Source organism: Antechinus flavipes, chromosome 4 (assembly GCF_016432865.1).
Source record: "Antechinus flavipes isolate AdamAnt ecotype Samford, QLD, Australia chromosome 4, AdamAnt_v2, whole genome shotgun sequence".
NCBI classification, from domain to species: Eukaryota; Metazoa; Chordata; class Mammalia; order Dasyuromorphia; family Dasyuridae; genus Antechinus; species Antechinus flavipes.
The window spans coordinates 471,758,824-471,785,539 of NC_067401.1; the positions used below are offsets into that span (position 1 = coordinate 471,758,824).

General features: G+C 46.3%; 1 protein-coding gene across 1 annotated transcript in view; it reads left to right on the forward strand.

The window, feature by feature from the left end:
• USP24 (ubiquitin specific peptidase 24) overlaps nucleotides 1–26,110 on the forward strand; it is a 148,056-nt gene extending 121,946 nt beyond the window's left edge. The window contains exons 54-68 of the mRNA XM_051999605.1: nucleotides 328–431; nucleotides 2,533–2,646; nucleotides 11,320–11,416; nucleotides 13,385–13,501; nucleotides 13,877–13,969; nucleotides 15,756–15,858; nucleotides 16,649–16,770; nucleotides 19,600–19,713; nucleotides 19,974–20,039; nucleotides 21,430–21,496; nucleotides 22,630–22,708; nucleotides 23,728–23,803; nucleotides 24,090–24,176; nucleotides 24,812–24,922; nucleotides 25,737–26,110. Coding sequence (XP_051855565.1) covers nucleotides 328–431; nucleotides 2,533–2,646; nucleotides 11,320–11,416; nucleotides 13,385–13,501; nucleotides 13,877–13,969; nucleotides 15,756–15,858; nucleotides 16,649–16,770; nucleotides 19,600–19,713; nucleotides 19,974–20,039; nucleotides 21,430–21,496; nucleotides 22,630–22,708; nucleotides 23,728–23,803; nucleotides 24,090–24,176; nucleotides 24,812–24,922; nucleotides 25,737–25,799 — 1,413 coding nt within the window. The 3' untranslated portion in view covers nucleotides 25,800–26,110. The remainder of the gene's footprint in view (nucleotides 1–327; nucleotides 432–2,532; nucleotides 2,647–11,319; nucleotides 11,417–13,384; nucleotides 13,502–13,876; nucleotides 13,970–15,755; nucleotides 15,859–16,648; nucleotides 16,771–19,599; nucleotides 19,714–19,973; nucleotides 20,040–21,429; nucleotides 21,497–22,629; nucleotides 22,709–23,727; nucleotides 23,804–24,089; nucleotides 24,177–24,811; nucleotides 24,923–25,736) is intronic.
• Nucleotides 26,111–26,716: the final 606 nt, after the last annotated feature.

The window sequence follows — 26,716 nt, forward strand, 5'->3', positions numbered from 1 at the left end:
TTCTTTACTGAACATTTTCACTGTTGTTTTTGAATAAAATATCCATAATCCATAATAAAATATATGGATTCTTCTTCCTGCCTCTTCTCTCCCATCCCTCTGATGGTCCGGACTGACAGCTCTTTTTAGAAAAGATAAAGAATTTTTCTTTAATCTCAGTTTAATTTTAACATTTCTCTCCATCAAGCGCCACTGCTTTCCAAATCATATTTCATATTAAAAAGTATCAAATAATGTTACTATTTCAAATTATAAAATAATTTGCCAAACTACAGGAGGAAAAAACACTACTACAAGTCCTTGTTTCTTTTTTTTCTTTCTCCTCAGACTAAATTAAAACACCCCTACTATCCTTGCATGGCAAAGGTGAGCTTACAGTTAGCAATCCAGTTTCTCTTCCAAACCTATTTACGGACAAAGAAAAAACTCAGGTGAGAATTTTAAGAAATGCTAATAATTAATGTGTTAAGTCAGAAGGTAAAAATGAGGCAATTGACTAAAGTTTTAAACTGGATAGTAATGGTTAGTGTGGCCTTGGATTACTCACTATTAGAGGCTATTGTTTATATATATAAATATATATATAATATAAATATGTATATATATAGGGAGTTTTAAGAAGAATTTTTTGAGTGAACGGAACTTATGAGAAGAAAGCTAAAGTGTGATTGCAGTTTTATAAAAAATATACTGATTTGTTAGCCATTTATTACAAGCACCTGCAATAGAATATGTAAAGGTGAATAAGTTTTGTTCCCAGCTCTCAGGTAGCCCATGGTCTAGTAAGAGAAATAAACTGGTGGAAAGAATTGTAATCGAACTTCTGACTGGGGCTTCGGTGGCTGCTGTCCTAGGTCATCCCAAAGTCCTTTGCTTCCCGGCACCCATTCCTCAGCTCCCCTGTGCAGCAGAAGCATATCAGGCAGTGACCATGGCCATCACCCCTAAGTTTGGGCCCAAACTGTTCCCTGCCTTCCCGTGAGACTGCTTCCTCTGCTCCTGTACTGCTTCCTCTGGCTGGAGCTCAGGGACAGTACCCTCACCAGCCCTCTTCTGTTCAGTTATCATCTCTGTGTGAATGATTCTCAAATGGACTTCTCTGGTCCTATTCCCTGCTGCTGCCCTCCCATCGCCACGTCCCCAGCTGCTGCTGGGGCACGTTAAACTGGACATGCTGCATTATTTGAGACCACCCTCATCTTCCATCCTCCCCCACAGTCCTATCAGACACTCCTCCTCCCACGTCTCAGGGCTGGCCCTTTCCATTGCCATAGACTCTGGTGGGTCTCCCAAGCTCAGGGCTCTCCACTCCAGTCCACCCTTTCCTGGGGTCCAAAGGAGCTCCAAAGGACAGATCAGAAGTTATCATTCCCCTGTTCATCAAAGCCATGGCTTCCCAGGATCTCTGAGACAAATACGAGCTGTTCTCTTTAGCTTTCAGTGCCTTCATCAGCTCCCACCCACCCCCCTTCCACAAGGTGCACGTGCACACTTACATACATACTGGACCCTTCAAACCAGTGACCCCGGCCTCCGGCTCCTCCATGCACTGGACTGGCCACTCCTCAGCTCTGGACATGTGCTCCCTCCTCTTCCCTTCAGGCTTCTCAGACTACATTCTCACCTTGTATAACAGGCCTTCCCTCAGGGGGATTTCCTGTCATCTCTCAGGGCAGTTGTTGGTGACTGGGAGCTTGAGGAGGTTGGGGATGCTGTGCCTTCTTTGTACTCCTCCTGCTCAGCACAGGACATGGCACCCGGGCAGCTCCCGGCTCTGTCACTCTCCCCTCTTACTTCTCTTACCTCTGCTTTCTTCAGGCACCACGCTATCTTCCCCCCATTTTCCCAAACCTTTCAATGGCAGCTTGTTAGCTCGGGAGCGTACCCTGGATTCCACCAACCCTCTGTCTCAAGACTATGCCCTAGGCTCTGCCCTTCCTCCATGCCCACCCCTTCTGCCCTGTTCTGTTCCGTCTCCATCAGACTCATGTCTGCCCCGTCCACAAGTACTGTCTCCAGCCTTTCTTACCTTATGTCATACATTTTCACATTCTGCCTTTTGTTATACGGTTGTCTCCATGGTTTATCTTCTTTACTAGAGAACAGAGATCTCGGCATAATCCATGGGTCCTCCATAGTGTCTTGTACGTAGCAGGTGCTCAGTGAATGGATTGCCAGAGATGTTTTCTGTAGAAGTATTTTTATTCTTTATATACTTTTATTCTTTATATACTTCTTCATATGTTTTAATGGTTATCGAAAAAAAAAATTGCTCCTCAAAGTGAAGCTTTATGTAAAAATCAGTTGATTGAATTTGAAGCCGATTGTGGCTTTTTTTTTTGGGGGGGGGTAGAATTTTAAAGACTAAGCATGAGGTTTTTCATTACCAGTCAAGAAATGCAGACTCTGAAGTCTCGTGTACCTGTGGTCAGTTTATTTTCTGTCTCTTTGATACATTTAACTCCAAAATAAAGCCTCTTTCAGTGGTAGGCGTGCTCTGCTTATAATGACGATGGTACTTCTTTATTAAAGGGTTGACACAGAAGAGTGGGTGGCCACAATTGAAGCCTTGCTCTCCAAAAGTTTTGATGCCTGTCAGTGGCTTGTTGAATATTTCGTTGGTTCTGAAGGTCGAGAGTTGGTGAAGTAAGTATCTGGCTTCTAAATAGTTCTTAGAGTCGGGGAGGCGCATTAAGGGTTAGAGTCTGAGCACATGGCCTGTCTGCCTGGGACCTGAGTTGCTGGGAAAGAGGAGGTGGCTGTGACCAGGCAGGAGCAAATGTTATGGTAGCATTTACAGAGAACAGAGAAGTCATTATGGAAACATTTTGTGCGATAAGAATACCATCAAACTGTTCTAAATTTAGATTATGGTTTTCCTTTTAATTTAACTAGTAAACAGGTTCTGAAAAAGAGAGAACTCAGACCTGCCGATAAACTAACTTTGTTTACCAGCTACCAGTCATATTTGTGAAGAGAGACAGTCTCACAATTGAGATGGATTTCTTTTATCTGAGACAATCAGGTCTTTGGGAATGGTTCGAAAAATTTCAAAATTTTATCCTGGAAGTATTTTTCCAATAGAAAATTTTGTCATCTTTCCAGAGAAATGAATTTCATTGAAATCATCCAGTCAGAATGGGTTTTGGGGAGTTATTTAATGTGTATTTTTACAGTCACGCAAACTCTGCTTTTTAAGGCTAGCTTTAAAAAATTAGAGCTTTCTTTGATACATTCCAGTTAACCCAAATCTTCCATTTGAGTATGGACTTTTTTCAATATGCATTTATGGGTAGCGATTGTTCCTCCTCCTAGACTAATGTTACAACTGCAGTTGAGCTTTTCCAATAACCCATACTTCTCCTTTTTAAAGTTTATAAAGCCTTTTCTTGCAACTCCACAGTCCTGTAGTCCAGATATTGCTTTACCAGGTTTACAGATAATGACTCTGAGTTTTAAGGAGCCAGACTAGGCAGTGGGTGCACATCAGAGCCAGGAGTCACTGACCATCAGCATCCATACTGAACAATTGATTCATCCTCAGGCTGCCTCCTTCTGCTTTAGTACTTCTGCTGCATCATACTCTCTTCCCAGTCACATATTTCTCTAGACCTTCAAAGATCTGTGTCACCAATTATGCATCTCAGAAATAAGTAGACACCATATTTCTGTTCTATAATTGTTCAACCTCACTAATATTTTCTTTATGTTAAGGATTCCTAATCTTTTTTATATAATGAATCTCTTGGAAAGTCAGTCTGCTGAAGCCTATGAACTCCTCCTCAGAATCACATTTTAAAATGTATGAAATAAAGCATGTGGCATTACACACAAAAACAATTTTATTAAAATTTAGTTACAAAAATATTTTTAGGATCTAGTTCACAGACTCCAACTATTACTCTCTTTTTAAAAATAATGTGATGTTGCAAAAACAACCTGTCATAAAAGTTGTATGCAGATTGGCCTGAAAATTTTACAGTTCAAATTAATCAGTGTGAAAGTTGTTTCTAGCATTTAACTAAATGGTTTTGCCTATGATTTCCACTTGGAATACCAGAGTTTGTCTCATAATTATTTCAAATTGAAATTGTTTATTGCCCCGTCCTCGAGGTGTAATGTCACTGCTGTCATAACACTGTTGTAAAATGATCTGTGCGTCTAAATCATTGGAGGAAGCAAATACAAAGCAGGAAAACCTCAGGAACCTTCAGTATGCAACATAATTGCATCTTAAAAGAAACCTGGAATGAGAAGAAACTAGAAGCTGAGGCGATGGTTGACCATCCAACCTCTTTGAGGGGGCACCACAGTGCCTCTCCACAGTGTAGGGAGCCTCTCTTAGTGTGGGGGCTTTGGGAAGCACAGAACCCCGACATTTAGTGGCAAGTATTCTCTAAATGGCTTATGGTACACCATTGGCCAAAGCCAGGCCACGTCAGGGCTTGCACGTCCCGGCCAGATGGCCCCGGTGGGTTGAGAGCCAGCCTTGGTCCTGACGACCTCAATCCTAGTCTGGCTTCTGGTGCCGTTCTTGACTCCTTGCCCCTGAGCTAGAGCCTTAGCTTTCCAAAGGGAGCAGCTAAGTCTCTGAGATGGTCAGAGTGGGAGCCATTGGGAGAGGGAGAACTGCCCTGTCCCTCAAGGAAATCCCGAGTGGAAGTGGTGTGGACCTTTTTCCTGGCTTCCCTCAGAAGGCCCCACTCACTTCTTGTCTCTGGGTTGTAATAGTTAATCAGAGGTGGCAGCAAGAGCAAAATTGGCTTCCCATTCATAGCTAGGCCAGGACCTCCCTCTCACATGTGGAATCCCCAGGGATTCCAGGGCAAGAATTGGTGAGAAAATAACTTCACATCGATAACCTAGTAAACTTTGAGCATTATACTCACTACCCAGTTGAAAAGGGTGAAAAAAGGAAAGGGAGAAGGGGTGACTTATCCCATCACTGTCTTTGCATATAAATTGTTTGCTGTAGTAGCAGCTCCTGGGCTCTGCAGGTGGCCAACTACACACCTCTGGCTCATTAGGAGTTTGGGTGAGAGGCACGAAGGTTTACAAATAGCCAAAATGAAACTCTCATAAGCTTTGTTGTTAGCCTGCATTGTGGGCTCGGGTTTTTTTGTTTTGTTTTTATTTGAAAAAAATACTAAGAAAAAAAGAAACAAAAGGAATACAAAACAAAATAAAGCAAAACAGAACATTGTCATGTGTGCAGCAGAATATCAAAGATTCAAAATATATAATAACAAATAAGCAGATCAAGAAAGTATACATATTAGTAAAAGAAATTATATTCATGGATATCTAATTTTTTTTTTTATTTCCTTGTAAATTGTTCTCTGATTTTCTGTTGTGCACCTTATTTGCTTTATTCCTTTTTCTGCTCACATTCCCCTCACCCTCCTCACTACTTCCAAGCAAGCTACTGTTAAGAAAAAATATATTTATAAATACATTTGTAGATACATATAAATATACACTCACTCCACATAAACACACATGCCTTTCCTGTCCCTGCTGCCTCTTTCATTAAATTCTGCTCTGTAACTTGGCTTACTGTTACTTAACTTTCTACCACCCACGAAGCTCTCCCTTGTCTTCTTCCCTCATCCTTTGCTTCCCCATCTGCCTATCTGTCCTGCATTATTTCTTTATAGATTTTGGAGGGTGCTGTATCTTCCCTGATGTATATGTAATGTTACCTATTGAACTGTTGTGGCAAGGTTCTCTTTTTGGTCAGAACTTTCTGGCTGTCCAATTTTTATATTTTCTCTTCTTGATTTGTTCTCCAGATCTGTCATTTTTCTTATGAGATGTTTTACACTCTGTTCTACTTTCTCGTTCTTTATAATCTTTTTTGTTATTTCTTGGTGTCTCTCATAGCTTCATTCGCTTCCCCTTGCCCAATTCTAATTTTAAAAGAATTATTTTCTTCTTTGAGACTCTGTACTTCCTTTTCTAGTTGGTTAATTTTTTTTTTCATATTGTTTTTCTTAGGTAGTTTTTACTTTTATTTTTTAAATTTTTTCCTCATTGCGTCTCCTAATTTTTAAAATTCTTTTTTGAGTTCTATAAATTCTCTTTGAGCAAGGAGCCATTTAAACTCTTGGGGTTTTTTTTTTTTTTTTAATTTAGATTCCTCTGAAGATAAAACCTGATTTTCCCTGTTCCCTTAATATGTTTCAATGATGGAGTTCTTTCTTCTTTGCCGGGTCATTTTTTTAAAAAAACAAGTATTAGTAAGCACCTCTTATTGTGGAGTAGGGGGATGGTATCTCAAGTTTCCCTTCAGCTCTACCCTCTGATCAGGAATCCCCCAAATCATGAGCTCCCCTCCTCCTACAAGTGCCCACAGCCAGCAGTGCCGCTGCTCACCTGGCGCTGGTTCCTTCTTGCCCAGAGCGGCATCTCAGCAGCGCAGCAGGTATTCCCAATCAGCTGAGGTTCCAACCTCAGTCCTCTGAACCTTCAGGACTCAAACCTGGAACAATCCAGGAGGTGAAAGTCTCTATGATTCCTGCTAAGGCTCCAGCCACCCCTGGCTGGGCCGAGAGCGCCCCACTTGGTATTTCTGTGGAGCTGTCCTGGAGGAGTTTGCACTTCAGACAGGTTAATCCCCAGCCTGGGATCTGTCTTCAGATCTTGTCAGGTTGTATCCTGTTCTGCCCCAAGTCTTCTCAGTTTTTCATTAACCCATGTTCTCATGAGATGCAAATTTGTTGTATTTGTGGGGAAAATTGGGAGAGCTTGAAATTTACTTATCCTACTCCACTATCTTCCCCAAATCCTTCTCTGTGGGCTCAGTTTTAAAAATTCTGCTTGCCTGTCCCCAGATTGTTAAAATGTGCTATTTCTAGATAAATCAAGCAAGCATTTATTAAGTACTTGCTACATATTTGGGGCCTAGGCTCAGTGCTGGAAGTAAAGAGAAAATAAACATGCCTGGGCCTTGGAGGTATCTACTCACAGCTTTTGTTCAGGACCTCACATACTGAGGTTTCTTCATCTAAGACAGACTGGAAGCTGATACAAAGACCTAGACTAGAATGTACGGTGGCCCTTGTTGCCCTCAGGAGGAATGAATATTAATAAGCCAAAGAATAGGAAGAACGAGTGCCATTTTTTTTTTTTTAAAGAGAAGTAGGTGGGTTTTCATACTTCAGTTGCCACTCTAAAATTAGAAATACTGGAGAAGTGAGGACAGGCCCTCCCTGCATGGGGATTGCCAGAGAATTGGGTCAAAAAGGGGATTACCTTCTGTTAGTCAATTAATAGGCATTAAGCATTGACTGTGTGTTGGACTGGGGTTACAAAGAAAGACAAAAAGGGGGTCCTTAGTTCTAATGGTGGAAGCAGCATGTAAACATTTCTGTAGATGGAAAAATATATTAGAGGAGGGGCTTCTGCAGAAGATGCAGGGGGACCCCCAAATAGGGAAGTTCGGAGAAGTTGGGGAGGACACAGCCTTTGGGCCAAGGAATGAATGGTCAGAGAATTAGAAAGAGAGAACTGGGCCAGGTGGTAAGGGGCTTTCAAAGCTCCCCAGAGGATTCTGGGTCTGTGGGTGATAGGGAGCTGCAGGAGGTGATTGAGTGGGGATGACATGGTCATCCTCAGGAAAGACACAGGAATGTGAAGGGATACCTGACGAGACTTGTCTACGAGACAAGTAAAGCCTGGAATGGGGAGGGAGGTGAGTGCAGATGAGGACATCAGCTAGGTAAGCATTGGTACCCTGGATGCTACTAAGGAAGATAGGAAGAGGAAGTCATTTAGGGGAAGAGTTAATAATAATAATTTAGGGGAAGAAAAAGAGTTCTGTTTTAGGTGTCTCCACTATGTCCAAAAAGCAGTTGTCAGTGCAAGACTGACACTCCTGGGAACCGTTTCTGTGGCGATAATCACGGAACCCATGGATCATTAAGTCACAGAGGAGGGCTTGCTAGGGCACAGAGCAGTGCCACACAATACTAGGAGAGAGGGCAGGGGTCCACACCATCAGGTTAGAGAGGACCCAGAAAAGATCTTGAGGTTTGGAATCCAGAGATCCTCGGACATAGAAGTGAGAGGAGAGGAAATGGACGTACCTGGTAGAGACAACTTTTCTGCAGGAGGTGAAGGCAGAGGTGAGAGCTGGTAGAGCCCCAGGTATGGAGCAGGATCCACAGATGCAGTGCTCCGGCTGGAGAGCCACGCTCGTCCCTTCTTGGGCTGATCTCACCAACCCAGTGTCTTCAGCTAATGTTACTTCATTGTTTAAGCCAGAAGCCAAATTTCAGGCAAATGGGAAGCATCCTTGGGAATGACTGCTCTCCCTGTATGCTGCCATGCAATTACACGTAGCTTAGTAACTTGCCCTTCTCCCAGGCAAGGAAAGACAAGACATCATTTTTCCAGAAAGTGCTGACAGGCATGGTACCAAAGGGATCAAGCTAGATCTTGTGTAGAAAACCAGAGAGGGAGAGGCATCTAGTCCAGTCCCCTTGTTTTACAGATGAGGAAACTGCAGTCCAGAAAAAATCAGTAACTTGGCCAGGATCACAGGAGCTTAATGTCAAGCCCCACCCTGAGCTCCAGAGCCAGGCAACAGAACACTGCAAACTGTGGGTGGAGGGGTGGGAAAAGTAAGAGTTTCTTTTCTTTTTTTCTTGAGTTATATTTATTTTCAATTCAAAACTCCTTCTACACTCCATTGAGTAAAGGGGGGAAAAACATTTTAATCATGCATAATCATACATAACAAATTGTCTTTATTAGCTCTGTCTTCTTCCTGTTTCTCCTCCCTAAATCCCAAAAATGAATAGAGACGAAATAGAAAATATACTTTAATCCATACTTCCGAGTCCTTTCTTCAGGAAGTGGACAGCATATTCATTACAGCTCCTCTGGAATTGTGGTTTGCTTATATGTGTTGATCAGATTTCCTAAGCCTTTCGAATTAATTGTCTTTGCGTACATTCTGGTTCTGCTCACTTCTCTCTGCTTCAATTCATATAAATCTTCCTAGATTTCTCTGAAATCACTCCATCATTCCTAAATTGTCCCATCACATAATCCAGAATTTTTCTCAATAGGCATTAGTTTTCAGTTCTTTATTACCACAAAAAGAGGTGCTATAAATAATTTTGTGAAGACGGGTCCACTTGGATCTCGTTAAGGTATAGAGTTAGGAGTGATATCTCTGGTTCAGAAAATGTAAACAGTTGAATAACTATTTGGGCATAGTTTCAACATGTCTTCCAGAATGGCTGGACCAGTTCACAGTTCTAGCAGTGTACTTTCTTTCCCCAGTCCCTCTACTATTTGTTTTCTTTTTTTGTTAAGTTACCCACTATGATGGTTGATGAGGTAGCACTTCATCATGCTAATTTGCGGTTCTCTGTTAATAAATGTAGAGCATTTTTTTCATATGTCTGTTGATAGTTTATCTCATAAATTAGACTTGGTTTCCTATCCATTTTAGAAATAACATTTTAATGCTTTACCCAGTTTCCCAGTTTTTCCCATTTTAGCTGCATTGGTTTTGTTTATGCAAAAATTGTTTAATTTTCTGTCATCAGAGTTGTCTATTTTACTTCTTGTAATCCTTTCTGTCTCTTGTTTGGTCTTGCACTCTTCCCCTTTCCATAATATTGATAGGCAATTCTTCCATGTTGCTTTAATTTGGCTCTCCTAACAGTTGTGTTTTTTTTTTTTTTTTGAGTGTGAGATTATCCCAATAACTGTGATCTTTTTGTTTGTTGAACAATAGGTGACTTGTCCCTCATTTACTTCTATATATTGTGTACTTCATTTATTCAGTGATCAACTCTTCTATTATCTACCAGCAAATTGTTTTGACTATTATGACTTTATAGTACTGTTCAAAGATCTGGCACTATTGGACTTCTGTCCATCCTCCTTTTTCTTTCATTGATTCCTTATTATTGACCTTTTGTTCCTCCAGGGGGAATTTGTTACTATTTTTTCTAGTTCTAAAAAGTATTCCTTGAATAGTTTAATTGATTCAAGTCTACCCATGAACAATAAATATTTCTCCAGTTATTTAGATCAAAGCTTTCTCAACTGTGGTTCATGATCCCTATATGGGATCATGTAGGGATTGCAAAATTGTGATTTATTATCAGTTAGTGTTTGGTTTGTATACCTATTTTATATACCTACATACCCAGGGTTGCATAAAAATTTCTTGGGTGAAAAGATATCGTTAAGGGGGAAAGTTTTAAGAAGCCCTAATTTAGATCTGCTTTTATTGCTTTTATATAAGTAGTGTTTTTGTAATTGTATTCAGAAAGTTCCTTATAAGTAATTTGGCAGTTAGATTCCCAAGTGTTTTATATTGTCCATTTTGGTGGAATTTTGCTTTGTCTCTTTCTGCTGGGTTTTGTTGGTAATAAACAGAAATGCTGATGGAATTTGTGGATTTATTTTGCTTTTTTAGTTGATTCCCTAGGGTTCTCTAAGTAAGCCATCATATTATCTACAAAAAGTAATAGTTTTGTTTCTTTTTTGCCTACACTCATTCCATTTCTTTTTCTTATTGACAGCAGTCATCATTATGATGGTGATAACAGAAATCCCTGCTTCACCTCTGATCTTAGTGAAAGATTTCTAGCTTATTCCTATTACAGCTTCTGTTTGAGTAGTGAGATTATCCCAATAACTGTGATATTGTTTGTTGAACAATAAGTAACTGTATTCATTTGCTTCTTTATGTTATGCACCTGATCTATTCCACTGCTCAGTCCTTCTATTTTTTTATCTACCAGCAAATTGTTTTGACAGACTGTGGCTTTATCGTACTATTCAAAGATATGTTCAAATAATGCTTGCTCTTAGTTTTAGAGAGATAGTGCTTTCTCATTTTAAAAAACACTCCATTTATTCCCTGCTTCCTAGGGTTTTTAATAGGAATTGGAGATTTTTATCTTGTCTAAAGCTTTTTGTGCACCTATTAAAATATTCTTCTGTTTTCTTAATGTTGACTTCCTGGATGATGTCCCTCCGCCTTTCAGTAATGACCCACGCACCGGCCTGGAGTCCAAAATCTCTGCAGCTGGTGAGCCCCCTCCAGCATCTTCCAGCCTTCCCTTCCTCATCTGTTAAATAGGAGCCGTTGGATCAGATGGCACTGATTAATCCAGCCCTTCTGCAGCGTTCCCAACAAGCGGGCACCTCCCTCTGTTTGAATCCGTTCTGTGTAGGTCTTGAAGCCTTAAGGAAGAGTGACCTTTGAGGAGCTGAGCTGGGCTCGCGGGTCGGCCCCCACGTTTGTTCTCTCGGCTCACTCTCGGACGCCTTTATCTGCTTTCCCCTCAGGATCTTCCTCCTGGAGTGCAGCGTGAGAGAAGTACGAGTGGCTGTCGCCACAATTCTGGAGAAGACGCTCGACAGTGCCTTGTTCTACCAGGACAAGGTCAGTCTCATTTTATTTTGCCGCCTGCTTGGATGGAGCATTTTAGCCTGCTCGTGTTCTGGGTGAGAAAGAGCTTACGGGGAAAGGCCACTTACTGCAACATCATCTCTCCTTGTGTGGCCTGACTGGGTTGAAATTGCTGAGAGTGGAAGGCACCCAACCCATTCTCCCCGTTCCTTGAAAGCAGAGTCCGGCAGAGCTGGGAACTCCAGCCCTTTGGCCTTGTGGTGGCCCCGATCATTCCAAGCCTCCTGGTAATTCTGCAGTTTCTCTGAGCCTGAATCAGGGAGCTTAGGCTAACCCTGCCTTCTCGTTCCTTTCCTGCCAATCCTCTTTCTGCCGGCTTCAAAAAGGGGAAGTGAACCCTTCTATTTACCCAGTACAAATGACTCAAAACTTATTTTTCTATCCTGAATTTCCTTTTTACCTTATTCTCAACAGTGGCAAGTCTCAGGGAAATAAATTAGACTAATTTTAACTTGTAAAGTTCTAGTTCATTCAAAACATACATTCCAGCAAATAGAGCACTTCCCAGGTTTGCTCTCTCAAATCACAGCTGACACCACGTGGAAAACTTTGAAAACGCTTTCAGAAATAATTAACTTCTGCGAATGTGTACCTGAAGACCATGTGGCTCAGTGAGCATAGCTAGGCAATTTGGCTCCTGGGGTTTAGGAGAATGAGAGAAGCAGCAGCCATTAAATTCTTACTTGGGGTCAGGCATTTGGGGGCTTGCGTTCTGATGGCGGCTCATATGAGGCTCATGCAAACTATGGGCAGGTCATTCACTGGGCTTGACCACTCTGCAAAGAGACTGGATCATGGTTAACTTTAGTCCTAAGACCCCTGAGCGAGACCCTCTGGGTGAATCCTAAGTCCCGAATTACCGCTCCAGAATTTCCTCAGTCTCCTTGAGGTCTTTAAATGTAGCGATGACCTCAGTCATGCCAAAGCAGACGTCAACATCCCTGTGGACCTCAATAGGGCTATCAAGTAACCTAAGGCTGGGGGGAGTACAAGGAAGGGCCTGAGCAAAAAGCCATTTGTCCTGTTAAACTCTTTTGTGTTAGTCTTTTTACGTGTCTTTCTTCACCGCAGTGGAAAGGGTTCCTCTTGCGCCCACCTCGTCGTTTCTAATAGATGGTCACAGAGGGTTTTGTAAATGAAGGGCTGTGCCAAATTTAAGTTAGTCCCGCTTGAAAGAATGGGTGGGACAGTTACAGAAATCTGTTTTAAAATCTCTGGGTAGAGTCCCGATTCTGAGATCCTTCCCGGTGGTCACAGAGAAAGTGTGGCATCCGATGGACCCGCCCAGGGTGACCGTCCCCTCAGTTCACGGACCAATGCAGACAGAAGCTGGGGGGAGGGGCAGGAGAGGCAATGTGATAACCCAAATGGTCTCTAAACAAATAAAATGTCTCTCAAAGCTTTCCATGAGGCGTCAGCGAGCTTTCAAGTAAGTTACAGTCGAGTCGACATTCCCGTTGTCATTCTGTCAGGCTGTTACGCTCCATTCGCTCCATTGGCTTGGTTTCCAGCCCCTCTGCCTGTGTCTGTGTTTTGATTCTCTGCATCTGTGACTATGTGAAGAGCAGACTAGTGGAGGGAGGGGTTCAGACCAATATTCCCTGAAGGCTCCGAAAAAGAAGGGGGAGCGAGAGAAAAATTCGTCATGGAGGCCATTGTGGCAGCTCACACAAAGAGTATCATTCTTGACCTTGAACTCTCAGAAGCAAAACCGGACTTTGCCTTTTAAATTTCCTCAGTAATGACACATTGCCTCAGAGGGTCAACTGGCAGTTTTATATTTGTACTATTAAAAACATTTCCATCTGAATCTGAACCCAAATTAAATTAACCAGATCCCTTGCTCTCATGTTGGTTTTTTTTTTTTAATTAACTTTATTGCAAATATCTTTGCTGTTGTTGTTTCCTGCCTTAATGTAATTCTGTCTTTATGCTGACCAGCTCAAAAGTCTTCACCAGTTGTTGGAAGTGCTGCTTGCCCTGTTGGATAAAGATGTCCCAGAGAACTGTAAAAACTGTGCTCAGTACTTTTTCCTGTTCAACACCTTTGTACAGAAGGTAAAGGAGTCTTACTACTTCTGATTTGCAGTTGAGTAGTCCTGATGCTAGGAGATCTCACTGTACTGAAAAAAACATGTTGCCCAGGGCATCAGCATTTGTCCTAAAAATGATCACTTAGAGAATATGGGGCTTCGAAAGATTTCAGTACAGGAGAAAGATAAAGTGGTAGTCATCTGAATAATGAGAATCTGCATGCCCTCATTCGCTGATTGTGTCTTAGGAGCATCTGTCAGACTAATCAAAACATTTTCTGGAAAAGATTGAACAAATATTCCGTAGAAAGGATTTGTTCATTTGAACCCATGTCTGTTAAAACTGATAATTTGTTAGAAAAGGAACATTAATTTGGCATTCTCCATCTCTTTTTCTTAGCAAGGTATAAGGGCTAGCGATCTTCTTTTGAAACATTCTGCTCTACGTCACATGATCAACTTTCTCCTGGGACCCAATCGGCAAAGCAATCAGGTAACTAACACCTCTGTCTCTCTTCCTAGTGCAAGACTGAGTACTTTGTTCCTAAAGGACTTATTGAACCGATGCTCAGATGGATCTTGGGTCCAGCCGCTCTAACAGATGGAGTAGATCCAACAAGAAGGAGCCTCTGCTAGAACATCCCTGAGGAGAGAGGGGGAACTTGCCCCCACTTCTGGGTACTAGGCTCTTCCTGAGTGTCCAGCCTCAGCGAGCTTCTTCTCAGTGTAGATCCAAGGGTCTACACTTGGGCTTTGGGGGCCCAAGCAGAGTGGAGTTGATCCCTCCTCCACATGCCCACTTCTGTGTGATTTCAGCTCTAGGCCCTTCACTGTCTTTGGACCTTTTCCACCTGAGCCGAACCCCATTTTTACAGGAGGTCTGCCAAATACAGAGTAAAGAGGGACTGGACTGCTCCTTCCTGTTCCTGTAAAATTACAGCCCATGACGGCATAGGCTTTCATGGCCACTTGGGCTTCCTGTCCAATTTTACAATTTTACAAAAATTGTTGTGACCATGTTTCCTCATCTTGTGAAGTTGTCTCCAAAAGCAAGATTTTTCATTGATACCAGCTGAATTGCACTTAATTAAATCAGCTTGAGGCTCTTGCCTTTCTGATCCTTTTGAGTTTTATTTGGAGGGTCAGTTCTCATAGTTTGGTGTCATCTGCAAATGTGGTGGCATCCAAGGCAGTGACTTAAAAAAAAAATTTTCCATAGACAGATGACTCGGGTTCTCCACTGGAAACCTCCTACCAAGATGATATTGGAGTTGTAATAACTCTTGGATCCGACCAGTTCTATTTCCATCAGGCTAGTTTTAAGAATATTTTGAATTAACATATATTGGATTATTTGCCATCTAGGAGAGAGGGTGGGGGAAAGGGGGAAAATAGGAACACAAGATTTTGCAAGGGTCAGTGGTGAAAAATTATTCTTGCATATGTTTTGAAAATAAAAAGCTTCAATTTAAAAAATACTTAGAGTTACTTTATATCAGAAGCTTTTATTATCTTGACGGTATTATTTAATAATTTGTATGGTATGGCCTTTTATGGCTTCTTCATGTGCAATACTGTCCCATTCACACCCTTGTTCACTCTCAAGAGCCATAGTCCACTTGTAGACCACACTGCAGGGAGTCCTTGGGAACTTCTTGTGTTGTGTAAGCACATCTGTGGGGGGGGCCTTTGAAGCCAGAGCTGTGACCGGCCTGCCGGTGCCACTTCCAGCCCTCCTTAGCTTAGCTCTGTTGCATCTAACTTTGGGTCCCGACTTCCCTGGTGGTAATGATTTAAAGTCCTTGATTAGAGTTAGGAGGTGCTAGCAAATACCATTTTAGGAACATTTGTTCCTCTGGGCCCTAAGTGAGCCCTATGTCCTTCCCACTGGCACCATCCCAGTGCTCCTTTGGAGGGTCCAGTCCTGCTGCCTGGAGCCTCCCCCTCCTTCCCCCGACCCCTCCAGTGACACTCCTGCCCAGTCCCCATTCCACCATCTCCTATCACCAAGGACCTTTACCCTCCCGGGCCTGCCTTGGCTTTTCACTGGGAAGCTATTTGTGCTTTTGGTGTCCCAGTGGTCTGTGTGTCTTGCCTGTGGCCCCCTGGGGTCAGGAGCCCAGCAGAGGCCCCTGCAAATAGTGGCCGGACCAGAAAGGGGCCTCCACGACCCTGACTCAGGGAGCTCCTGGCTGAGGGCCAGCGGCCATTGGCCAAACCGAGCTGCTGACCACTGTTCCTATGGTAACCGACCCGTCGCCTTCCTCTCTTATCAGCAGATTCGCCGATGGAGCTCGGCCCAGGCCCGGGAGTTTGGCTTCCTCCACAACACAGTGGCGCTGCTGGTTTTACACTCGGATGTCTCGTCACAGAGGAATGTCGGTAAGAGCCAGAGGCGCCGAGCGAGTCCTCTGGACTCCAGTGCTAGAACCCGAGTTGCGCCCTGGGAGGTTTGAGGGGCTTGAGCATTTGTGAAGTGCCTTGAGATCTGTTGTCCCTGTGAAAGGTTCTGGGTTTGGGGGGAGCCACGCTTGGAGCTTGTGGCCCGGCGTGCCCAGAGAACCCCGGGCATCGGCCTCATGGAGCCTTTCTCCTCCTCTTGCCAACGGAAGACGCGGGCTGGACAAGCCCCGCGCTGGTATCTGGGCCCTTTTCCTGCCCCCTCCCAAGCCGCCTCGTGTGTTGCTGCCAGACTGGCCTTGTCTCCATTTCTCGGGCTCCGGGCCTTGTTCTCCCTCCTGTCTGAGTCCCCCGGGCTGAGCTGCACGAGGACTCTCGCGTCCTTATTCCGGCGTCCTGTGCCTCGGCCTCTCGTCCCGGCCTTCCCCTGCCCTGAATCCACGCTAGCTTATGTACGTGTTATTTCTCCCTCCCCCCTCGCCGTCCTAGGAAGACCCCAAGCTGGTGGAGGCCAGAGCCTGTGTTGTTTGTCATCTTTGTGTTTGCTCAGCTCTGCGCTTGGTGCCCTGTACATAATAGGCTCTTAGTAAATGTGTGTTAAATTGAACAACCATTTATGAAGTGCCTATTATGTACAAGTAACCTTTTAATCATATGGCTGGGTAAGATTAAACAATTTCTCATATCACAAGGTTAGTTCACATCCATTTTATGAAATTTATTCCATGAAACAACACAAAAATCATCTGTTTTATTTTTTTCCCTCTTACAGCCCCTGGCATCTATAAACAGCGGCCTCCCATGAGCATCGTGTCTTCCGGCCCACTTCTGGCCCTCCATGAGGAAGTGGAGTCCTTGCTCTTCCTGTCTGAAGGGAAGCCGTACTTGCTTGAGGTGACCCCCTTTCTCCATCATTCCTAGAAATCTCATTTGCACATGGCGTCCTCACAGCCTAGCCTCTGTGGCAAGAGAAAAGGGGGCAGGGAGGCCTTAGTGTGAATTTTTCCCTTTTTACCATTTGAAAAGAAAGCCATTACTAATGGTAGGGCAACTTGAATTAAGAGTTCTGCACATTTTGTCTTGGGTCCACCATGACTAAGTGATGTTTCTCATGGAGGGTTGTTTCATCCGTCCCCCTTGCCTGTCCCATTCAGAACAGAGAGGTCTAATCACCCAGCAAATTTTCGATTTAGATCCAGAGTTTTCAAGCTTATTGATCTTATGCACCTTTCTTTCTTTTGTTTGTTTGTTTTTTAAGCTAGAGAATACTGAACAATCAGTGAAGTTTTTGAGGGAGTATTGAGGGGGATGTGTTCCACATGGTAGACAGTAAGATACACCAGTGGGAGGGGAACATTGGGAAGGTGCCTTTGGGAGGCATCCCTTTTACAATTTGCTCCCTGGCTTGGTCTCTGATTTTCCCTTCAGAAGAAATTCTCTGCAAAGATCAGAAGGAGAGTAAAACTGGATTCAGAGTGAATCAGCCCCAACAAACATAAATTACAGCATTTGCTAACTTCCTAATGCATCAAGTGCATCGTCCCATTGGAGAAGCGCTAAAACTGGATCCTGTTTATTCTGTAGAACTCCAGGATTCCCAGGGAAATTATTTGGAAGACCTTGGGGTGGGCCACTTTGTTCTGAGGCTAATTGGTTCTTGGGCCATAGATGCAGAAATTTACATATTGTCACATGATCAGGCCCAGTCACCAAACTGAGCTCTGGGATTACAGATACAAGAAGACCCTTGTATAATGGAGCTCATTTCTAACAGGGGATAGCAGCATGTGTAGGGTAGCAGAAAAGGGGGGTGATAAAGGGTACTCAGCGCCATGGCTTTGTGGAGAATGTCCAGAAGAGTAGCCCTAAGGAGGGAGGCAGGACTGGCCTGTTGCCCAGAACCCCAAGACCTTGACCAGTTGAGCCGGCTGTGGTGCTTGCGGCTGCTGCTCCTAGGCAGGGTTCCTCCACCAGCCTTTTCTCCCTATAAAAAGAGGAAAGTCCTAGCTTCCTTATTTGGGGCCTAGAGTGGCAGGGGAAGCGTTGGGGCTGTGGACCTGTGAGTTGGGGCAGGCATCTTTCAGTGGGCTGACTTAGCATTGATCATTCTTTGGAGATTCCTGACCTGGGGGGTTAAGTGCACCTTTCTTCACTGATTCACTTTCTGTTATGGGATGCACACATTCTAGCTTGAGCCTCCCAGCAGCATGAGGAGGTGGGGGTCACTGAGAGGATTCTCGGGCGAAAGGGGACAGGCAGGACCTTCCCTTGGTACCCACCTGCTTCTTGTCCCAAAGACATACATTGTCTTTGGCCCCAGACCGCTGTTCTCTTGCTTTCAGGTGTTAGATTGCGTCTCCTTGGTAAATTGCTTAAATAGTCCCATTTTAGAAAAAGAAGTAGAACAAGCTATTAACCAACTCCCTAAGAAAAAGTCCCCAGGACCAGAGGGATTTACATGTGAATTTTACCAAACATTTAAAGAACAATGAACTCCAATACTATATAAACTATTTGAAAAAATAGGAATGAAGGAGTCCTACCAAATTCCTTTTATGACACAGACATGGTACTGATACCTAAACCAGGTAGGACAAAAACAGAAAAAAAATTATAGATCAATCTCCCTAATGAATATTAATGATAAAATCTTAAATAAAATATTAGAAAAAAGATTATAGAAAATCATCCCCAGGATAATACACTATGACCAAATAGGATTTATACCAGGAATGCCGGGCTGGTTCAATATTAGGAAAACTAATAGCATAATTGACTATATCAATAATCAAATTAACAAAAACCATATGATCATCTCAATAGGTGCAGGAAAGCATTTGATAAAATCCAATATCCATTCCTATTAAAAACACTTGAGAGTATAGGAATAATGGACTTTTCCTTAAAATAATCATTAGCATCTATTTAAAACTGTCAGTAAGCATCATATGTAATGGGAATAAACTGGAATCATTCCCAATAAGATCAGGAGTGAAACAAGGTTGCCCAGTATCACTGTTACTATTCAATATTGTATTAGAAATGCTAGCCTCGGCAATAAGAGTTGAGAAAGAGATTAAAGAAATTAGAGTAGGCAATGAGGAAATCAAATTATCACTGTTTGCAGATGATATGATGATATACTTAGAGAACCCTAGAGAATCAACTAAAAAACTATTAGAAATAATCCACAACTTAAGCAAAGATACAAAATAAACCCACATAAATCCTCAGCATTCTTATATATCACTAACAAAATCCAACAGTTAGAGTTACAAAGAGAAATTCCATTTAAAATAACTGCTGATAGTATAAAATATTTGGGAATTCATCTGCCAAGGGAAAATCAGGAACTATATGAGCAAAACTACAAAACACTTCCCACACAAATAGTCAGATCTAAGCAATTGGAAAAATATTAAGTGCTCTTGGATTGAGTGAGCAAATATAATAAAGGTTGCATCTCTTTCCTTTTTATTTCTAATTTCTTACTCTGACAAAGTACTGGTTATTAGCTGTTATTCCACGTTGAGGCACAGAAATGAGGGGCTAGTTGAGCCGAGTCCTGGGAGGAAGCCCGCCCCTCTGCTGGCCTCGGTCGGAGGTAACCAGCCAGCTTCTGGAGCTTTGACCATGGGACATGACAGGCAGCGAGATGCAGGCGCCACTCATCCCCACATGGGAAATGATCCCTCCCTCTCTCCCCCACTTCTGCCCCCCTAGGTCATCTTTGCCTTGCGGGAGCTGACCGGTTCGCTTCTGGCTCTCATGGAAATGGTGGTCTACTGCTGTTTCTGCAACGAGCACTTCTCCTTCACCATGTTGCATTTCATCAAGGTGAGAGAGCTCCTTGAGCTGAGGAGGAAAGGTGATTTTTGGTGGGAAAGGTGATCTTCGTGCCTTCCCAAGGGTGACTACCCCAACTGCCTGTGGGAAGGCGCAGAATTGCCACCCGGCTCCCCACCTCCGTCCGAACCAGAACGGGGTTCTCTCCCCCTGTGTGTGGACACAGTCACTAAAACGCGTGCGCGCCCTCAGAACTCTGCTGGAGACCTCGTGACAGGGGTGGTGACTTCTCGCCTTTTGTTTGCCTACAGAGCCAACTGGAGACCGCTCCTCCCCACGAATTAAAAAACACATTCCAGCTGCTCCACGAGATCCTGGTACGTGAGGGCTTTCCCACCTGCTCAGGGTTCTTTGTTCAGTGACGGCCTGGCAGACCCCGGGCTCCTTGAAGGAGACCTGTGAGAGGGACAGAAGACGTGGGCCAACCCCCAGTCACCAGCTCGTGAGCACGTGGGTGGGAATTCCGCCAGCCCCGGGCCTTGTCCCTCTGCCACGCCGCTGCTGCCTCCCTGTTGTGCTCTGCCTTCCGTTACCTTTTTTTTCCTTCCAGTTTAGGGCCCCCATTTGCTGTCTCATTTCATAGAATCCATGTCTCAGTTTTCTGAAATCACGTCTCAGAAATCTCTTTGCCAGCTTGCCTGCTGAGACAACAGGAGGGAGGCGTTCTCTCCATCTTGTCCAAAGAAATCCCCAGGCTGTCTTAGGGGGCAGGAACACTCATCATTTGTTTGCCCTGGTCTTGAATGTCTAGGGTTTCTGCCCCTGGACTTCAGAAGGGCAAGGGAGATGTCAAGTTGTCCATGACCCTTTCCCTGCCCCTGCCTTAGGTGCTGTGTAACAGAAGCTTGGCTTGCAGCAGTGGGAGGACAGCCCCTGCTTCTAGGCTTGAGGGCTCTCAGTAACAAGTGTTCTAGAACTTTGAGCGCCACACTACATCCTTAAAGTGCTGACGGAGATCCCAGGTGGGGAGTGAGGCTCAGTGGACACCACAGCAGTCTTCGAGCGCATCGTTGAGAGAGTCCAAGTGGGCAGGTGGCCCTGGGAGCGCCCACACCTTGAATTCTAGCAAGGCCCATAAAATAGACAAGAGCGGGCCAAGAAGCAGGTGTTGGCTCAGAATACCGGAGGCCATCCTCTGTCCTGAGACGGCTGACCCAGGACCACATGTTGGCTTCTGCTGAAAGGGCCCTTGACCATAGTGAATGAATAGCTTCTAGCTCAGTCCCGGGGGCCAGCTTGTCAAGGGATAGCCTAGCTGGGTGGTCCAGGAACCTGCCCCCTCTGACTTGGAGCATCCCAAAGGGCAGAACACAACCAGTGAGAAGTTCCAAGTGCAAGAAACAGGCAGTGCCATGACGGAGGAACTATTAAATTAGCTCTGAGAGCCATCTTTGAATGTGGTTTAGGAAGCTTTCTTTCTTTTGACATTTAAAGTGCTTGATATTGTAAATAGCCAGCAATGCAGTAAATTGTAGCCAACTACTTTCCCTTTCCATGTCTCAGTTTCTTATGCCAAATGAAGAAGTTGCCCTGTGTGATCTCTAAGGTTCCTTCCAGTTCTGATGGTTTTGAATGCCTTATTTTTTGTGATTTAGTTGTTCCAGAAACCAAAATGAATTGTTAGCCCTTTGCCAAATGGCACAGGATGTGGATTCTTTCTTCTGTAACTTTTCCTGAGCCTCATCATATGTTCCTTTCTCTTCCCAGGTCATTGAGGACCCTCTTCAAGTAGAACGGGTCAAGTTTGCTTTCGAGACAGAAAATGGATTAGTAGGCAAGTGGGCCTAGCTCTGTGAGGGGGGAAGAGGCGGGGTTGCTTTCGGCGGTCACACTGGTGGTGCAGAAGATGTCACACTCAGTCTTTTTTTTCCCCTTTTCTCATTGATCCCAAGAAGTGAGTTCCTTCCAGCCAGTGAAGGCTTGAAAAACTTTCAGACAAGGCCATTAAGAGCCTGCCTGAAAGTTTTTCAAGTACGTTACCATCCACAAGATAATCCAGATAAATGCAAAGTCATGCCCACAGCTTTATGACGCCTGGAAAATTGGTCTCTGAGCCCCCTCAGCCACCAACTTGATGACTTGGAGACCCCGCGCCACAGGAAGAGCCATTCTTTTGAGACAGCGCCAGGCCACGTTGCTGGAGGGAATTTTCACATCAGTGGGATTACAGACCCGATAAACTTTTTACAGCTTGTTTTTAAAATACTCAAAAATTGCCCAAATAATGGTGATAATCTGTGTGTTCCCATTTACATCAATCACCACTCTTCCTTTTACACCCTCTAAATTTGGTTGCTTTTTTTTATGTCATTCTTCTTCCCCCTTTCTGTATTTTTTTGGAAAGTTTTGCAAACCTCAGGGCTGTTGGTAAATGTCAGTCATCCTCATCATCTCTCACATTATCAGCGCATTGAGGCTTGGAGATTTCACTGAGGTGATATGGGAGCCCTCCTGCAGTGTTTTCCCTTCTAAATTAAAGCTTTCTGTTTAGACAGAGCTTAATAGAAAACCCAGTTTAAAAATGTGTAGGAGAAGTTTTCAGGTCCCACCTCTCCCTTCCCTACTTCTTTCTGTCCATCTTACAGCCTAGTAAGCTCCCTGAGCTTCAGAACCCTCTGCTGAGGGCCCTGCTGTGCCCTCGTGGGCCAGACCTGGGGGGCTCACGGCCACCCTGCCCCCGGCATTAGTGGGGAAGTTGGGGGGCGGGAACGCCAGCCCTATCAGGGCTGTTCAGTTTTATAAACAAAGCGTTTCTTGAATTTCTCAGTCAGTGAACACAGAGCTTTGAGGAACAGGGTCAGGGAAAGCCTGAGACCCTGGAGCTGGGGACGGGGTCCTTGGGCCGGCGGCTCGTGCTCAGGGGCCTGGGTGTCCGTGTGATGTTAACAGCCACGTTTTCCTCCCCAGCCTTGATGCACCACAGCAATCACGTGGATAGCAGTCGCTGCTATCAGTGCGTCAAGTTCCTCGTGACCCTGGCACAGAAGTAAGTGTGGGCCGCGGCCCAGGCTCGCTCTTGCCCCGGGGACTCGGGCCTCGCTTCGGCCTTGGCAGCCGAGTGTCCGGAGCGTCCGTCGAGGCTGAAGGGGGCTGTCCATGGCTCCCCTTTAGTGTCTCCTCCCCCCAGGGCAGCTCGCTCCGCTCCTCAGGGGGCGCCGTCAGGCTCCCTCTCTGTCTGCCCTTCTTCCTTTTCATCCTCACCCTCCCATTCAACGGGCAAGACCCTGCCAGGATGGGCAGACGTGTGGGCAAGCAGAGTCAGTGAAGGAATGGAGGACACGTGGACCTCCGGCTGACCTTGGAGAAGCCCAAGGGCTGCCCTGAAGAGCGGCCAGGGACGCCCAGAAAGACCCAGGGCCTTCCCCTTAGGAACCAGGGGCTGTGAAAGGGCCCACAGAGCTGGGACAGCAGCTTCCTTCGGGACTCCCCACGTGACAGGAGGGGAATTGTCCTGAGCTTCCCGCAGACGTCGCCAGGGAGAGTTGGGGGCGCAGTCTCAGGAGCAGAAGACCTTAGGCAGGGAGGTCACCTGGCCGGGTGCCTCTGGGGGGCCCGGGCGGCAGTGGCGATGGCAGAGCAGGGGAGATGTGCCAGGGGAGAGGCCGTCAGCAGGCTGCTCGTCGACTTGGAAAACCATGTTGGGATCTGGTTCAGGCCAGACCTGGTGGTGGGTCTTGGTCCCCACTACCCTGCGCCCCCCTCCTTGGCTGAGGGCGGAGCATTGCAGGAGGCAGGTGGCTGCAAACTTTGCTTACAGGGCTTTGGGGTTTGGGGATTTTTTGGGGGGCAGTTGTTAAAGAGGTCTCTGGGAAGGGATGAGAAGAGAGAAACAGTTGTGGTATAAAGGCCAAGTATCAGTTAAAATCCCAAAAAGAGAGGCGTTAAATGTGCTGGTGATTGTTGTGTTAATTAGCCAAAACTGGCGACCAGTGTGGTGGAGAGGCCGCCTCTAGTGGGATGAGGGTCAGCCAGGGCTCGGGTGACCGCCGTCTCTCTCTTCCCCAGGTGTCCTGCTGCTAAAGAATACTTCAAGGAGAATTCCCACCACTGGAGCTGGGCGGTGCAGTGGCTACAGAAGAAGGTAGCCGGACTTGGAAGCCCCTCCCGGTCCCTCGGGAGTCGGTGGGGTGCAGCAGGGGGCTTCACTGCATGGGGGGCCCTGAACCCCTGGGTTTTCCCCCTTCATTTCCATCTGCCTTGACGGCAGACATGTCCCTTCCTGGGGAGGGGAGCAGGGACTTGGGCTCTTGTTCCCAGAGCCTGAGGATGTTTCCTGGGCTTCCCGCCCAGCCCTATCTGGGGGCAGAGGAGGGGGCTGCGAAGTCCTGTGCAGTTTGGTGTCAGAAAGCTTGTTTTGATTTTTCTAGATGTCTGAACATTATTGGGTCCCACAAAGTAATATATCTAACGAGACGTCAACTGGAAAAACCTTTCAACGCACGATTTCCGCTCAGGTGGGTTCTGTGCCCTCCTCGGAAGCGGGGAGCCGCCTCTCCTTTGCTCTGGTGCCCTCCCTGCAGGGACTCTTTCCCCTCGGAGAAGAGAGGAGAGTTTGGGGGTCGGGGTCCTGGTTTGGGACAGCTCCAGAGCCCAGCTGTGGGAGCTACCTCCTCCCCACTCCCGGGAGGACGGCGGCTCTGGCCCTTTAGGTTCTCTTAGACTAGTGGTGGTGGTTCCTCACGCAAGCCTTCCGTCTCCCCATCTCCCTGCGCCCCCCTCTTAAAATCCCTCTTCCTTCAGGGCCCCCCTTTTGTGGGCTTTTTCTCTGATCTCTACAGCCCAAAAGGGCTTCCCCCTCCTGCTTCTTAGAGAACTTCTCAGCTCCTCCTTGGCCGCCGCCATTCCCTGGCTCCTTCCACATTGCTCTCTGTCTGTACCCGGGAGCAGCCTGGAAGCAGGATGGGGGGGGGGGGGAGGGGTACGGGGCTGCCCCTGGAACCTAGTTGGGGGAAGACTGGCCAGTGAGAACTGTCTGAAGTGGAAGCAGCGGATCGCCCCCCGGTGGTGCGGGAGACACGGCGCAGCCGAGTCCGCAGTTCCTGCCAGCGGGTGCTCAATGCCTCGTCCTCGTGTGTAAATGCCCCTTTAGGACACCTTGGCGTACGCCACGGCTCTGCTGAACGAGAAGGATCAGTCGGGGAGCAGCAACGGGTCCGAGAGCAGTCCCGCCAACGAGAACGGGGAGAGACACCTGCAGCAGGTAGCAGGGGCCTGGGGGGGGGGGGGCGGTGTCTGTGTGTGACAAAGAAAGCGCCCCCGGGGAAGCCGCCGCGCTCTGGGCACTGCTGGTCGCCGTCTGCGGGCCAGGCCGGGCGCCGAGTGCTGGGAACGCAGAGACAGCCGCCCAGCCCAGCCCAGGGGCCGGGGCCGGGGTCCCAACGGCCTGGGGAGGACCCTGGGAGCGGCCTCAGTGCGTGGGAGCCGGGGCGTGAGGCCTGGAGACGGGTCTGTCTGGGTCCCAAAAGGCCTTTCTCTGGGGGATGAGGGCGCTCTGCCCTCTGTGTCTGCCCCCTTGTGGCTCTGGCCGGTGCTAAGCTTACGTTGGGGGGGCCCGTTTGTGAGACCTTGGGAGTCTGCGTGATTGACGGCGGGCCCAGTGTCTTCATCCGGCCACTCCTGACTCGGGCAGCCCTCCCTTCTGGGTATGAGGCGGGGAGTTCCCTTCCTGGTGACAGCGGCTTGCAGGGCTCGGGTTTGGCTCGTTTTTCCATTAGAAAGCGGGCACGAGTTTTTCTTTTTTAGTGCCCAGACTGGGGAGCCGGCCCAGCGCAGAGCTGCCGCCATTTCCGATGAAGGCCTTTGGGGCCAGGGCGGCAGCAGCCGGGCTTCGTAGAGACTCGGGGAAGCCGGGCTCTGCCCCCCGGGTCCCATGGCTCAGCTGGTGAGCCGAGGGCTAGCCTGGTGGCCGGGGTGCTGGCCCCCCTTTTCCTGCGGAAGAGGGGGTTGGGACAGACGGGGGAGCCTGTAGTTCCTCCTCGCCGGCCCAGCCCTTCTCACTGCCTTCTCTCCCTAAGGGCTCCGAGTCTCCCATGATGATTGGCGAGTCAAGAAGTGACCTGGACGACGTGGACCCTTAGAGGAATCCCCGCCTCACCGCAGAGTCAAGCCCGGACCTCCTCCTCGCCACCTGGCACCTTCGTGAAACTAGAATCTCATCTTTTTAAAAGGCCTGGAAGTGGAACTTGGAACAAGCTGAAGTGACTTTGGAGGATGGCGCACTCTAAATGGGAAGTCCCCTTCGGCTGAGAGAAGGAAGACGGGGTCACTCATCATGACCGGGGAGACCCCAGAGCCAGATTGAGCCATGGCTGCACCCAGGGCGGCCGGCCCAACGCAGAGAACAGTTCTTGTCAAGGTTTTATCAAATAAAGCTCATGGTCGAAATTTTTATTATGTGAACCTAAATGAGTGAATGTAGACATGTCTGTGACGCTGCCAGAGGAATTGCTCTGTCCCGGCTTTTAGACTGAAGAAGGCGATCGGGCGGCCTTTGGGGAGGGGGCAGACGCTTCGTCCTTTCAGTGATCCTTGTGTGACGCAGATGTGCTTTTGATTTGTAAAATAGTAGAGAGTCCAGTTTACAAGAACTCGCTATTGAATATGTCTCCCTCCCTATCTGTACAGAACTCCCAAGGGCTCCGGGGTCGGCGCCGATCCTCGGCAAGTGCCGCTTGGATCCGCGCTTTAGGAGTCAGTTGGCTCTTTATGGTGATTTTTAATATCGTTAAGATTGTAAAGAGCAATAAACAAGACCCCGTTCTCCAGTTTATGCAGGGCTGCGCTCATTTGACGCTGGGCACTGAAAAAGACGCGCTGAGTCATTTTTTAAAAGAAAAAAACCACCCCCCAAAAAAAGCACTTTAAGATTCAATTTTATTGACTCCATCAAATCATCTTTTTTAACATATGGAGACATATTGAATAAACTGTAGTTTAAATCAAGTGATCTGCAATCATTTGCTTTGTCTTCAGAATCACTGAGAGTTGGAATCAG